General features: G+C 26.6%; 1 protein-coding gene across 2 annotated transcripts in view; it reads left to right on the top strand.

Moving 5' to 3' along the window:
- Positions 1 to 16,220, top strand: part of LOC117175816 — a 62,132-nt gene that overhangs the window by 44,824 nt on the left and 1,088 nt on the right. The window contains exon 7 of one of the 2 annotated variants that reach the window (XM_033365573.1): positions 1,799 to 3,301. In XM_033365573.1, coding sequence (XP_033221464.1) covers positions 1,799 to 3,301 — 1,503 coding nt within the window. Of the gene's footprint in view, positions 1 to 1,783; positions 3,302 to 16,220 lie in introns of both variants that reach the window. The other variant, XM_033365571.1, reaches the window with a different exon arrangement.

The following is a 16,220-nucleotide window of genomic DNA, read 5'->3' as shown; positions in this document are numbered from 1 at the left end:
TTGACTTGATAAAACGATTCCAAATGCGTTCAAAGTTGAAGAATTTCCAGATTGTTACTGTTTCAATTCAAAAGTCTTCGTCATTAAAAATATTGTTTCAGTCAAAAATATTTAATTTTTAAACCATTCAATTAAAAAAAATTTTAATTAAGAAAAAGAATAATTATTTAATATTTAGAAATATTTGACTTTTCAATTTAGATGAGTAAACTGGAGCGAAATATTCAAAAGTAAAAAATTTGAAATTGAATTGTTTGACGTAGAAATCGTTAGAATTTCAAAAGAGCTTTTAAACTTTTATAGTTACAATTTTTATAGTTTTATTTCAAAAACTGTTTCATTTGTAAGCAAAATTGTTTATTTTTATGTAGAAATAATATTTGAACACTTATTATTTGTAGAAAATATTTGAATAATTTTAAGAGATATTTAGAAGTTTTGAAAAAGATCGAAATTAATTTAAACTTGAAATGATGCCACGTAATTTAAACGAAGTGTGTGCAATTTTTTTTCAGAACCCTTAAACATATTTTAAAACGAACAGAATTTTGCCTACAATTTTGGAAATATTTTTAAATGTTTTTAAATATTCGGTTAAAATAATTTTTCAAAATGAAAAAATCTTTGTTAATTTTCCTAGAAATATTAAGAAATTGTTTTTATTCTTTTGGAGCCTTTCACAATGCTCAAAAAGCTTCTAAAGTTTTTGTTTGAAATCTGCAAAAATTTGCATTTTGTTTTAAATTAGGTTTGAATCTTTTAAATTTTTTTAAATATCTCTTAAAATTACTCTAATTTTTCAACAAATAATAAGCGTACAGTTGTTATTTATCAATCAAAATTTGAAGGAAATTTGTTCAATTTGGCAGGATTTTCTAGAAGTTAGAGGCCAAATTTAATTAATTGTAAAAGTTATTTAGAAGCTCTGAAAAAATTTCAAAAATAATTTTAAATTTTTAAAAATTTAAATCAACTTCTAGATTTCTCAAGATTTTGATATAAAATTTCGAAGCTTTTCCAGGATGCTTAAACTGTTTAAAATTAAAATAATTTTACTTCTAATTTAAGAACTTTTTAGTTGAGAAACATTTTAATTTTCAATGTTTCTAACCTAAAATAGTTTAATAATATAATTAAACTTTTTTGAAAGTTCACTAATTAATTCTTTAATTTTAAAAGTTTAAAATTCAAGAGTTCCACTTTGAATGCTTTATTTTGTTGTCTATTTTTTAATACTTTAAATGGAAAAATGTTTAGAATAGAGTTCGATTTTTAAAATTTTAGTGACCGGGAAAAATGTTGCCGAACCGGAATAATCCGGGAATTTTTTCCTCCAATTAAAACGGTAAAAAATATTTTAACGGAATTATCGCTATACAGGTATAAATCGGCTTGCTTTGAACTATTTTTATTGATAATTTAAATCTCAAAAAAATATTTCCTGTTCAAATTTGAAGAAATGCATAGTTCTTTTTAGATTTTTAGCTATATCTACGATGCAGAGACAGCAGCATTTTTTAAATGAAACTTTGGGAGTGTTTTTGACTCGCAAAAGAAAGTTTTCATTGCTATTAGAACTTTGCGCAAAGAACTTTTTTTCGATACGCCCTAATGATCAAGGAAAATGAAAAATGAGTAAAGGGAAAATCAGGGAATTTTGAAAATGAGGTTACAATCAATATTTTGTTACTTTATTTAAGTACGGGCCCTAAATAGAACCTATGCACTGTCTTAATCCCTGAAATATGCAATTCCGTGACTAATATCTTACTTCATTTAACAGATTCTTCCCTTTCAGGCTTAGCTTCCATGGTTCAAAGGAATTCGAAAGCCGAAGTCGGCTTCCCCTTGAGGAATAACTCGGCAATTTCCATAATTCCGAAATCATCATCAAGCGCCCAGGGAACCCGACCTCCCCCGAAACCAAGTGCTGGACCAGGTTACAGACCTTTTGCCGACAAAGAAATGGCAAAGAGATCGCGACCGATAGCGACAGCGACCGCGAAACCTTATCTGAGTCATGTCAACATTACAAATCAAGTTTCACTCTCGCGATTGCCGCGAGTGAAGCAAGAACCCATGGATCACTCATCGCTCGGTGAGAATTCAAACTCCTCCGACGGACCACTGCGAACCGATCAAAGAGTCGAGGAAGTCCGACTTGAAGATGTGGTGGCCGAAGTCAGTTCGAACGAATACAGCCGTCCCAATCGTCCCCTATCAGCCAGCGTTGATTCCTCGAGTCAGAAGTCGTCGGAGGGCAAGTCGCAACCCTATCCAACGGAAAATGTCTCCCGGGTGCAAAGTGTACAAATCCAGCGAAGTCAGCAGCCCGAATTGTCGGCGAAGGTCGACAAGCCGGTTGTTGTTGCATTGTCCGAGGCGAAAGAAGTTGTCGGCCAGCCGGATTCCTCGAGCGCTTTCAAAGGGAATTTTACAATTCAGAAATCGGCCAAGGAGAGTCTCGGCGATGAGATTAGTTTGAAGGAACCAGCGAGGTCTGGAATTCCAGCGCCAATTCCTAGCCAGCCTCTAGTATCTCCTATTCCACCTCCTTCTATCCAGTCTATCCAACCTGCCATTCAACCTTCCATTCAGCCACAACAACCTCCACAGCAGCGAAGTATGGAAGTTCCAAATACAATCAAGAATCTCAGTGAATCTTCCAATTCCCCGGCTGCGCCTGCGCCCGTTATTCAAGGTGCTCCTCCAGCGCCATTGGTGGGACTTGAGCAGGGTGTTCTAGATGCTGTTCCGCAACCGGATCCACATGGCGTTCCGCAGGGCTATCCCTATGCACAGTATCCGAGGTATTATGATTATGCCGATCCTCGATCGAGGTCTTTGGGAACACCTTATGGAGGTTATTTCCCCGGTGTGCCGCCACATGTGACGAATCCGCGACAGGCGCCGGAGAGTGTCAAGCCACCGGGTCAGACTCAGGCGGATTTGACGAAACCGGTTGTTGAAGAGACGGGAATGATTAGTAAAGCGGCGGATTTTGTGCCGACGCCGAGCTCGAGTGCTAAAGCGACGGGAGAGGTGACGGAGCCGAAGACGATTGAAACAGCGGCGCCGACGACGACGACAACGACGACTGCTGCTGCTACTGCTGCTGCTAATAGTAGTAGTAGTAGTAGTAGTAGTGCGTCAGCGAACAGAGAAGAGAGTCATACAAGTACGGCATTCACTCATCCAACTGCTGCTAGATATCCGGCGCCTTATCCGCCCGGGCCGTATGATCCTTATGCCCAGCATTATCCACCTGCGCCTGGACCTAGTGCTACCTATCCTCCTGGTGGTGAGTTTAAAAAATTGATACAAAAAGTTTTTGTTTTTTTTTCTCTCTTTTTTTAATAATTGCAGGTCTCGGACCTTATCACACTATTAACACAGGGTGTCTAGCTTTCTGGAAATCCTTGAAATTCACAGACCTCACTGACCAGTCCCTATTGGGAATGGTTAAACTGCGACACGCAACCTGGTGACAAAAATCCGAACTAGGAAGAATAGATACTAGAGTTCTTAAATTTCCGAGATTTTAAGTTCAGGTTATATAAACGAGAATATGACAGAATTTAAGAAGTTATGATTTTTAACCATTTTTTTATTGTTCAGGTTATATCAGCGGTTGAATATAAATTATTTTCTAGCTCAGAAATATTGAGGAATTACAGTGTTTCATGTACAAATTAAAAATTTTCAGAAGTATTAATTTATTAAAAAAAAAGTTTTTCTGCTATAAAAAATAACTTTTTAACAAAATACTGGAATTTTCAACAAAATAATTGAATTTTTAACATGTAGTTGAATATTAAAACTAAAATGAAAAGTTGCCAACAAAAAAGTGTCATAGTTTATATTTTAATAAAAAAAAAAGAATGAAATTTATACAGCAAAAGAAAAGAATTTTAAAACCAAAAAGACGAATTTCCAACAAATAAAGATTTTTCACTCAAAAAATAAATAAAAGTTTATCTAAATTATTGAACCTTCAAACCAGAAGACAAATTTTCTTTACAAAAATTTAATTTTCAAACAAAAAATATGACTGTTCAACAAAAAGTGAACTTTTCACGAAACTGATGCATTTTTACTCAAAAAAAGTAAATTTCAAACTAAAAAATCTGCCCGCCGCACGGGCATATTCTCGTCGCGCGCTATGCGCGCGGCTCGCTTCGCTCGCAAGTTTGAGCGCGTCTGGGACAAAGGCTCAAAGCTCTGTAGGCTTTGAGGTAAACATTCTAATCGCGACACTCGCGCTGCGCGCTCGTTTTCCGGCAGACATTTGTAAACAGGTTTTGTTGGATTTTTTTTCTCGTAACTTTCTTCGCTTTCCACACATTTTTTTTTATTTTATTTTTTTTCAACGTTATTTTTCACGAATAAAACAAAAAGTACGCGTCCTATCAAGAAGTGATTCTTAACGAAATTGTAGATCTTTTTTGGGATAACCATTTTTGTTAATTCATCTTTTTTCGTATCCTACATAGTTTGTCCACAAAATGGAATTGTTTATTTTCCATTATTTTTTGTGCGCTCACTTTTTGAATTTTTATCAAAAATGGCTGGTTCACGAACTCGTCCTTTCTTTTAGGACCTTAAAAAAGTGTGCCAAACATAAATTTGATTCATTCATTTTTTCGAGAGTTATCGTGTTTACGGACGGACTGACGGACGGACGGACAGACAGACAGACGCCATCGTGAAAACCTGATTTTCGGATTCATGGGGTCTCGAAACGTAGAGATCCGTTGAAAAAGTTTGATGTCAAATTTCCGACAATTCTAATACTTTCTCAATCATAAATGACATGGAAAAGTTCCATTTTCTGATAAAAAATGAATTATCAACAAATAAAAATAAGTATTTTCCACTAAACAATAAAATTTTCAGCCAGACATAAGCCTTTAATAAACAAAATTTCACAATATAGTTAAACTTTGACACAGTAGTTGAATTTTCAATAGAAAAAGATTAATTTATAACCAGATAAATAAAATTGTAACCAACGAGATAACTTTTCAACTTAAGATATAAATCTTTAACAAAAATCTTTAACATTTTCATACAAAAAATAAAATTTCTTCTATAACAGATGTAGTTTTAAATAAAAAAGATAAATTTTCAAAAAAATAGTTGAATTTTCTGTTGAAAAAGATTTTAGTCGAGTTTTCACGACCAAACTATGAATTTTTGAACAAGAAATAATTTTCTACCAAAGAAATTGAATTTTCAAATCAAAAAGGCGAGTTTTTAACCAAAAAGGATGACTTTTTAACAAAATTGTTGAATTCTCCAGAAAATAGTTGCATTTTAACAAAAATATTAAATTTATCTTAAAGCAGAGGAATTTTTTATTACAAAAAAAGTTGAGTTTTTATCCAAAAAAGATTCCAGTTAACTCAGTAACATAAAAAAGTGAAAAAGGATGAATTTTTAACAAAATAGTTCAACTCTCTACTAAATAGTTGCATTTTTATCCAAAAAAAGACCAATTTTGTACTAAACAGATGAATTTGTAAAAAAAAAAAACATTTTTTTTATAAGTGGAACTTTCATCCAGAAAATATTTCAGTTCATTTTTCAACACTAAACTATAAATTTTAAACAAAAAGAAAATTTTCTACGAAAGAGTTAATTTTTCAAAAAAAAAAAAAAAAATAGACAAACTTTCAAAAAAAGAGTTGAATTTTCAACCGAAAAGTTAACGAAAAAATGCAATTTTCTATTAATTAAAGAAATTCTGAGATTCTCATAAATTCTCAGAGAATTTATTTCTCGGTTATATTCTCATTCTCGTTACCGTTATCAAAGTAATATAACCGGCTCAGAATTCTAATAGACACTATTTGAAAGATGCATTTTAATCTGTGCATAAAAGTGTTTTAAACATTTTTTTGGTGGAGTTTAAAGCATTTATTGGATAATAAAAATAAATCTTGATCGAAAACAAAGGGTTTTAGACGTCATTTACGTATTATGCCGTGTGGTGGCGCCAGCTATGCAGTTGGCCCATGATCGTTGCAAATGCATGGCAAAATCAAAGATCTTTGGTAAAATAATAACATTGAATTTAATAACACAGTAAAAGTAGTTTACTGTTAGTGTTATATAATCGTTGAGTTTTTTTGAGTGATGTTTGCGACAGTTTTCATTTTCTAAGTGAAAGAAAACTGAAAAAAATGCTTTTAGATCAAATATCCGCAGTGTTGAAATTTTCAACAAAAATGGCGAAGTGCGTTTGTTTTGATTTTTAATCAGAATAAAAAAGTAATCGAGAGCAGGACAAAGCTAATAAAATTCAAATTTAAAAAAGCACCAAATGATCAAAATATTATTAAAGAATGGCAAAAAATATTTTAAGGGTTGATATCAAATGAAGTGCTGTAGCAACGTTGTTACATATAAAGTGTATGGGTATATTTTGTTTTTAAAGTTTTGCTCTTTTAAATAATATTATTTTATTGTTAATCTTAACTGTGAATAATGGGCATTATTTAATATAATCCAAAACAACGTCTTTATAGTTTAGATTATAAAAAAATGATATCTTATTAATATATTTTTGGATTTTCAAGTTTAATAAATGAACTAAAATTATGCATTGCCAACAAATTTATTTCATTTTAATGAATTTGTCTAAAAATATGATTTTCGACATGACTCTTTTCATAATGTTTAGTTTAAGATTTAATACGAAAAGAGAATTTTGAAAATGCTTGGTTTTAAATTAAACATGAACTTAGGGTCTTATTTTTAAAAAAATGCTATTTTATCCATATTTCATTGATTTATTCTCACATATCAGGTCATTTAAATTTCGAATTATTAATCATAATTATTTTAATCGAATCTACAGAAAAGAATGATAAATAAATGTTTATTTTCATTAAAAATGGTTAAATTATGTCTTTTAAAGAATAATTGCTTGAAGATATAAATCATTTTACAGGTTTCGATGACTGTAATATAATAGAATTAGGCTTTTTGAAGGTGAAATTTTGTACCACACGGACAATAAGATTTTGTAAAAATTCATAATTATTCAGATTTAATTTTAAAAGGCTAATTTTAAGTTTTAAGGATTTTAAAATATGTCGTAAAAGAATCTGAAAGATTTTAAACAATTTTTCCGGATTAATTTTTTTATTTTTATTGTAGAAGTAAAATGTTCTCAAGATTCATGGTTAAATTCCAAATGATTTCTTTATTTTGAAACAGGGATTCTAAAAGAAAATTGAATGATACTTATAAAATTAAAACGAAAATTCTATTATGCTTAATAAATATTGAAAAGTATTCAAACAATTTAAATGTAGATTTGTTAAGATTTTGAAAAACGAAGTTGAATTAAAATTACGAAAGGTTTCAAGAGAATGAAGAAATTTGATTTATATTCTCAGAAAAATGTTAAATGATTTTTGATTTAAAAAAATTAACTTTAAGATAATGTTCTAAAAGATTTCAAATTATTTCCAAAAATTTATCGAAAAATAATCTGGATGTCTTTAACAAATTTTGAGAAAAATTTTAAAAGACATTTAGAACGTTTGGATATTTTAAAAAGATTAAAATATAATGGTTAATTTAAAAATTATGAAAATTTGGAGAAACATGTAGATTTTTTACAATTTCGTAAAAAAGAAGCTTTTTATGAATTTGGAAAGGTTTTTAGAGAAACAATATTCTCTAGATTTTTAGGAAAATGAAAAGTTATTTTCTTGAAGATTCTAGGACATTTTTTTTATTTTGCAGAATTTAAAAAAAAATTTAGTTCAACAAATTTTTAAGTTTAAAAAAATTAACTGAAATTATACGTTTTAAACAATTTTAATGAATTCTTTAAAAAAATTTGCTTTTCGTCATAGCTATTGCCATGAAATTTAGTTTAAAATTTAAGAGGAAACGAGAATTTTTATTATACTTGTTTTTAAATTAAACATGAACTAAAGTTATTTTAAGCAAAAAAATAAACGTTGTTAAAAATTATTTATAAAATCAAGGAAATTCTTTTATTGTTAATTATAACTAGTTTTGGAAAAGAAACCGATTTGAACTTTTCAAATGAATATTTTACAAGTTTTATTGTTTATTTAACAATAGTTCTTAGGGTTTAATTTTTTCTCTACCACTTTACGTAATAGTTGCAACTATTATTTAATCCTAAATCTGTAGAGCTTATTTTATTCCTTAAAATGTTTTATGCAAATCTCATTGGTACATTTTTATTTAAAAACTTTGATTTAGAGATTAAAAAATCGTTATTTTTAGGACCAATAGGTTTTCACAAATAATTTTTTTAAAAATAAAAACGTACCCGTGAGATTTGCAGAGAATCTTTTAATGAATAAAATATAAGCGCTACAGCATTATAATTAAATAAGAAATGCAAGTTTTACCTAAAGAGAAAAAGAAAAACATCAAACTCTAGTTACTGTATATAAACTTAAATGGAATTTTTTTGAAGCAAAAATGAAGTCAAAGTAAATTTGTATTAATTTATACATGAAATATTTACTATTTAAAAATTTTAACTCAAAGTTAGGTTAGAATTTGTATTTAAATTCCAATCCTCTATTATTCGTATTCTTTGCATAATATGAGTACAATTTGTCGCTAAAGTTTGTTCAGGCCTACAATGCATTGGAACTCACATGAAATAGTGAAATAATTGTTTTTTTAAACCTATTTCACAAAAATGTGTCTTCACTGTATAAGATAGAAATTTGATCTAAAACTATTTGTTTTTGATGAATATTTTGGTATTGATGAATATATTTGATGAATATATTTTATGAATATATTGGTAATAATTTTGGTATTCATTCATTGTTGTATATTTCGGAAAATAATCGTAAAAATACTTTTATGCAAAAATTGAAATACATATTTAAAATTGTACCTACTCTTTCTAGTTTCAGTTATCGGCACCAGGTGGCAAAAATGGTAGACCACCATTCCCAATATCCCTTATTGCACCCTATATTCAGTTCAGGTCCCTAAAGTACCCTATTTTTAAAATTTAGTTCTTTATATGGTATCTTATTTTCAGCTCATAACGAAACTTTACAAAAATTTATAATGAGGAAGAAACTTCCAAGAGTCCGGTATTTTGAAAAAAAAAAATTTGAAAAATCAAGGAATTTCTCTAAGAATTAACTGCAAAAAATAATCAGGGTTTGCTACACTTGTCACTTTTTAATTACTTTTTTCAATTAAACGTTCACATTAGGGTCAAAATATCTCAAGTGTGCCACTTTTAAATGGATAGTCCTATTTTCAATCAATTTATGCAGTTTTCGATTCGTTTTTGTGTCAAAATAACTCCACTGATATATTTTTGCCAATTTTTTTTTTTATTAAGTTATTAACAATCAAAGTTCTTGATAATTTTTTCTTAAAAAATGAATTACTTGCGAACGGTTAATCGAAATTTAATAATTGAGTTATGCAAATTTTTGTTACGAAGTATGCTTTCCGCTAAAAAATGGTGGGGTCGACAAAAAACATTTTTTTATTGTTTAAATAATCGTTTGTTTTAAACAGTTGAAAATTAATTAAACTTCTCCGCTTGTGAAAGAATTCTTCAACGTGCCAATAGATTCTACAATCTCTTCCGAAAACTTTGGTGAAAAAAAGTTTTTATTTTGCAGTAGTTCAAAAGTTATTGATTTTTTTTGTGACCGCGCTCCGACCTCGAGCGTTGGTCGAGCACTTTCGGACGTGATAGTTTTATCTTCAACAAAGTATAGTGAAATTTTCAACCGAGAAGATTGATTTTCTACAAAAAAAGTACTTTTTTAACAAATTGGTTCAAACATTCAACCAAGTAGTTGAATTTTAAACAAAAAAAGATCAATTTTCAATATAACAAATTTAGTATTTGGTATTTAAATTTAAAATCTCAATCATTTGAAATACCAAATATTAAATTTTTTTAAATTACAAATTCATCTTTTTTCGTTTAAAATTCAACTACTGGGTTTAGTGTTTGAAGCGGTCTGTTAAAAAATACTTCTTTAGTAGAAAATTTATCTTCTTGGTTGAAAATTTCACTATACTTTGTTGAAATGATTAAACTATTTCATTAAAAATTCAAAATGTTTGAGAAGATTTCAAAATATTTCACAAAGGTTTCATATATTTTAAATACAAAAGATTTGAGAAAGATTTCATAAGGATTTAAGAAGATTTCAAGAATTTCAAAGATTTAAAAAAGGGTATATCACATTCGATTTTAAAGATTTCAAAAGGTTTCAATAAGTTTTAGATTTTAAAGGATTTCAATGATTTCAAACGACCACTAAAGATTTCACAAATATTTAAAAGATTTTATGGAGGTTTCAGAACATTTCAACAAGATTTTAAGGATTTCAAAGATTTTACAACAATTTTGAAATATTTCAAAAGATTTCACAAATATTTCAAATATTTTAATGATTTCAAAGAACACAAAAGATTTCACAAACAAAGATTTAAGAAAGACAGGGTGCACAGTAGGGAAGCTCAAAACCGCTTTTTTTTAGAGAGTAAAGATCCTGCAATTTAATTCCAAATCCGAAAAAAGAAATTCCCTAATTTTTATTATTTTCTATTATTTTATTTTAACGTATAGGTTTGACACCCCTAACACACCCTAAGAATACCTGAAAACTACCCTTAAAACAAAAAGTGGCAATTCTTCGTGAGATCAACATTTTGAACACTGTATTCTGTTTTTTTTTCGCTTAAAATTATTAATATTGGTCTAGTGAAATATTTGTTATCATTGGTTAATTAATTTTTAATTATTTCAACAAATGGAATTTGTTTAAACATTTTTTTTCGAAAATGTATTTTTTTTTCTCTTAAAATTATTACTATTATTCTAGTGGAATATTTAATAACATTCGTTCAGTAATTTTTTATTATTTAAACAAATAAAATTTGTTTAAATAATTTTGTTTGAAAATTTATTTATTCCCTGAAAATAATTGCTATTGGTCTAGTGGAATATTTATTAACATTAGTTCATTTATTTTCAATTGTGTAAAGAAATGGAATTTGTTTAAATAATTTCGTTTCGATGTTTTAAAAATAAAAATGATTACTGTGGGTCTAGTAGAATATTTATCGATAACAATTAATTACTGATTAATAATTAATTGAATAATAATTAATTTATCAGTAATATTTAAGTAATAATTTTTATTAACAAAAAAAGTCGAACAGTGTTGGTAAATATTCCACTGAAGAAATATTAATAATTCTTAATAAAAAATTTGATTTAAACAAATGCTATTTGTATAAACGATTGAAAATTAATGAAATAATGTTAATACATATTCCAATTCACCAATAGTAATAATTTTTAAGGAAAACGAATTTTCGAAAAAAAGTTTAGATAAATACCATTCGTTTAAATAATAAAACATTATGAACTAATGTTAATAAATATTCCACTAGAATAATAGTGATAATTTTTAGGGAGGATAAAGAATTTTCGAAAAAAATTATTTAAACAAATTCCATTGGTTTACAAAATAAAAATTTAATTAACGAATGATAATAAATATTCCACTAGACCAATATTATTAATTTTAAGTAAAAACAGACGAGGATACAGTGTTTAAAAGGTCATTTCAATTTAAGATTTCATGAAGAATTGACGTTTTTGATTTTAGGGGTAGTTTCCAGGTACTCGTGGGGGTGTGTTAGGGGTGTCAAACCCATATGCCTGATATATGAAATTCTTCATTGGTTAATTCTCTACATGCCCCCTTAAACCGACAGCTGTTAAAATAACTTTTTTTCTGTAAATTCTCCTTCCCCCCTTTATTCTCAATAAGCTTCCCTTTTTCCCAATTAAAGCAATTGTAGTATTTAAATAAATTATTTATGAACAAATAATTTATGAATAAATAAGGCACATGTTTTAAGTGCTGGACTATTACAAATAAATCTCTTAAAAAAATTTGAAGCTGAAACATTTTAAGCATATTGAAAATGTGAAAACTGAAGATAAAAGTTGTAATGCCTGGAAATATTTTACAAATATTTCAAAGATTTTACTAAAATTTTAACCGCCCAAAATATGAACCGACAATAAAAAACTACATTTTTACGTATTATTGTTAATTTTTATCAATTTCTGCCTTCTTTCTTCATACAAATAATTACTCATCGACAATTTGAATATATTCTACGACTTTTAAAACAGTCTTTGATTGTTTAAATATATTAAACTTATTTAAACAATTATTTATTCCCAACAAATGTAAAAAATAATCGTATTTTCTGATTGAAATGTAATAGTTTGCCATTGTTTGGAGTAGTAAATTTTTTGAAAAACATTATGTATTTATTTAAACAATTAATTATTGTTTATTTACAATATTTCTAAAAATTGAGTGGGCGATGTCAATTGTTTTCGTAAATTGGTATCCTATGCTACTTTTTGTTGAATAATTACAAAATTTTAATACATTTCTTCTAATTTTTACATATCTCTATTTGTTTAAGCCATTTTTTTTGCTCATTTAGTTTTTTTTCCGATAACTTTAACAAACGGAAACAAAATATATTACATACAAATATTTTTCTGAATTTATAGTGTATAGGCAAAATAAATGAACCATTTTTTAATTGTTTAAACAATTTTTTTCCAACAACATTTTTATAATATTATTTTCGTGATTAAATATAGTATTGAATAATTTCGAGTAGTATTAAATTCTGCTAAAAGATTTATGTTATTGTTTATGCAATTAATTATTGATTTTTTTCTAAATTTCTTTAAATTGAGTATGGATAGTTTACATATTTTTTTGTCGTAATATTGAATAAATCATAAAAGTCATACTAAAATTTACATGATAAAAGTGTATTATTGCATTCTTCATCTTTTTACAATCTTTATCATGATTATATTATAAAAAAAGTAAATTCAGTAATGCAAATTATGATTCAAGTTTCAACATTTCCTCTGAACAAAATTTATGAGGACGAAGTACTATAATTTATAATAATTAAAATGATAAACACATTACTTCCGTTAACTTTGTATAATGACTACAATTTATTTATAATTATTTGAATAATAAAAAGCATGAGGCAAGCCAATTTTGAAATTGCGAAATGAGGATCAAAAACAGTAACTACTAAAGGTGGTAAAAAATTACAGGAAACAGTTTCCAGACATCAGAAAGAAAACATTGTCTTAAATATAATTTTTTTATCAGCATTGCAATTAGAATTCATATAAAATGGATTTAGATTATATTTCATTATAGCATTTAAAAGTCTTTTATGAATATAAAGTTGACATACTGGAAGACACACAAATATATATTTATGAAAATAATTCTATGTTTTATATTTGATATTATCGAACCACATTTTTTAATTGAAAACTGCTTGAACGAATACAAATGATTTAAACAGTGAAATTACTTTTCTAACCGAATTTATTACTCAAAATCATTCAATATTATGTTTTATTCCAGAAATAAATTTTCAAAAATATTTTTAGAAAAAGAATTCTTTAAACAAATAAAATTTGTTTCAACAATTGAAAAATGGTTAATTTATTTTTTCTATACACTATACATTCAGAAAAATAATTGTATGTATTCTACAGGGTGGCCACTGGATCGGGAAACCTGGAAAACCGGGAAATGATAGTGAATTTATTTTTTTACCCAGAATTTTACCAAATTTTTAGAATAGAAATGTTGCCTAACTTTGATTTCAACCGTTTTTGAAATAATTTTTCAAAATGTGATTTTTATAAATTATTATATCATTTAGTTTAGAATGCTTAATACAAAAATCTTTCACTTTAAAAAATTTTCCATTTTATATTTTTAATTTTCAAGCATATATTTTAATTTAAAGAATTTTAAAATGCAGATTTAAAGGTTTAACAAAATTTTTAATTTTAAGTTTTTAAAATGGAACATTTTTTATAAAAAATAGGGTGGCTGCCGGACCCGGAAACCGGGAATTTTATGAATTTTCAGAAGAAAAATATTAAAAATTAAAAGCATTTGAAGTTTAAAACTTTGGATAAAAAATAGTTTCATTTTATCAACTGCAAATAAAAATAAATTAATTATTTTTAAAATAAATCTATAATTGATTTGACCAAATAATTCTAGAGCCGTTCAAAATTTGAAAATTTCCAGATTTCAACTGTTACCATTCGAAAGTCTTAATAAGAATTGAAATTAATATATCATTTATTCCGATAATTTTATTTTAAAATAAAAATGTTCATGTTTTATCAATAATTTTATATAATATTACAATATTACGATCAATAATTTTATGTATAATAATTTATCAATATTATTTTTTTTAGCCTCGAAAAATGTAATCGTGTGTTTTACTATTTTCAATTTAAAAATAAATCCATAATATTATAGTAATAATTAAAGGTTTTTATTAAATTTAAAATATTGTGAGTAAATTATTTAATTTTTATCCTATTTAATTTGAAATTTCTTAATGTAGAAAAAGAATAAGTATTTAATATTTAGCAATATTTCACTGTCCATTTAAGAGGAGTAAATTCAAACCAAATATTTAAAAGAAAACAATTTAAAACTGAATTGTTTTACATAGAAAGCTTTGAATATTCAGATTTTCGAAGGACTTTTAAACTTTTAGCATTACAATTTTAATTCTTCTATTTAAAAAGTGTTCAATTTTTAAGTGAAATCGTTAAATTTTGACGCATAAATAACAATTGCACACTTATTATCTGTAGAAAAAGTTGGAGTAATTTTAAAAGATGTTTAGAAGTTTTGAAATGATTCAAAATTAGTTAAAAACTTAAAATTATTTCAAGTAATTTAAACGAAGTATGTTAAATTTTTTTTCAAAACTTCTATATATATTTTAAAATTAATCGAAATTTTCCTGCAATTTTTGAAATCCTGCAAATTAGAAAAAAATCCTTGAAATCGTCCATAATTTTTCAAAGTGAAAAATCATTTTTAATTTTCCTAAGAATCTTAAGAAAATTTTTTATTCGTTTGAAGTCTTTCACAATTCTTAAAAAAATCTATATTTTTGTTTGAAATCTGCAAATATCTACATTTTATTTTTATTTCGGCTGTAAGTATTTGAAATTATTTCAAGTTCTAAATTTAATTCAAATATTTTTTAAACTTCTAAATATTTATTAAAATTACTCCAATATTTTTACAAATAATAAGTGTTCTATTGTTATTTATAAACTCAAATTCAATTTTTTTTTAATTTGCAGGATTTTCTAAAAATTATAGAAAAAATATAATTAATTTTGAAATATATTTAAAAGTTCTACTATTTGAAATAAAAATAATTTTACATCTAATTACAGAAATGTTAAATTAAAAAAATTATTTTTCAATTTTTAATGTATCTAGCTTAAATCTCCGCAAAATAATATAATTTTGAACAGTTTTAAAGTTTATTGCTTGATTCTTTCATTTAGACTATTGAACATGTTAACGAGGATTTATATTTTTCGAACTTAATCTGGATCTTTGTACTCTATACATTATAAAAGTTCTAAAATTTGCAGTTTGGAATTCAAGGGTTCCACTTTGAATGCTTTAATGGTTGTTTTTTGTTTATTGCTTTATATGTAAAAATGTTTAGAATATAGTTTGATTTTTGAAATTTCATTTGCCTTGAAAAATGTTTGCGATCCCGGAAATGACCGGGAATTTTTTCTTCGATTAAAACGGCCACCCTGATTCTATTTTGTTTCGTTTTTTAAGTTTGAAAACAACTGCTTAAGCAAAAAAGACGTTGTTTAAACAAATGGAGATTTGTTAAAAATGATAAGAAATGTAAAAAAATTTTGTAACTATTCAACTAAAAGTATTATAGGATAGCAATTTAAGAAAAAATTGGGCATCCCTGACTAAAGTTTTAAAAATTGAGTAAATAAACAATAATTAATTATTCAAATAATAATAATGTTTTGACACAAATTTACTACTCCAAACAATGTTCCACCATTACATCTCATTCAGAAAATACGATTATTTTTCATATTTGTTGGGAATAAATAATTGTTTAAATATATCACATATATTTAAACAGTCAAAGATTGTTTTAAAAGTCGTCAGATATATTCAAATTGTCCATGAGTAATTATTTGTATGAACAAATATGACAAAAATTGCAAAAAAATTAATAATAATACGTAAAAATGTAGTTTTAAAAAAAATTTTCAGCTCATA

Source organism: Belonocnema kinseyi, chromosome 7, assembly GCF_010883055.1.
Source record: "Belonocnema kinseyi isolate 2016_QV_RU_SX_M_011 chromosome 7, B_treatae_v1, whole genome shotgun sequence".
NCBI lineage: Eukaryota > Metazoa > Arthropoda > Insecta > Hymenoptera > Cynipidae > Belonocnema > Belonocnema kinseyi.
Note: the sequence above shows the minus strand (reverse complement) of the source record. Positions and strands in the feature narration are given on the sequence as shown.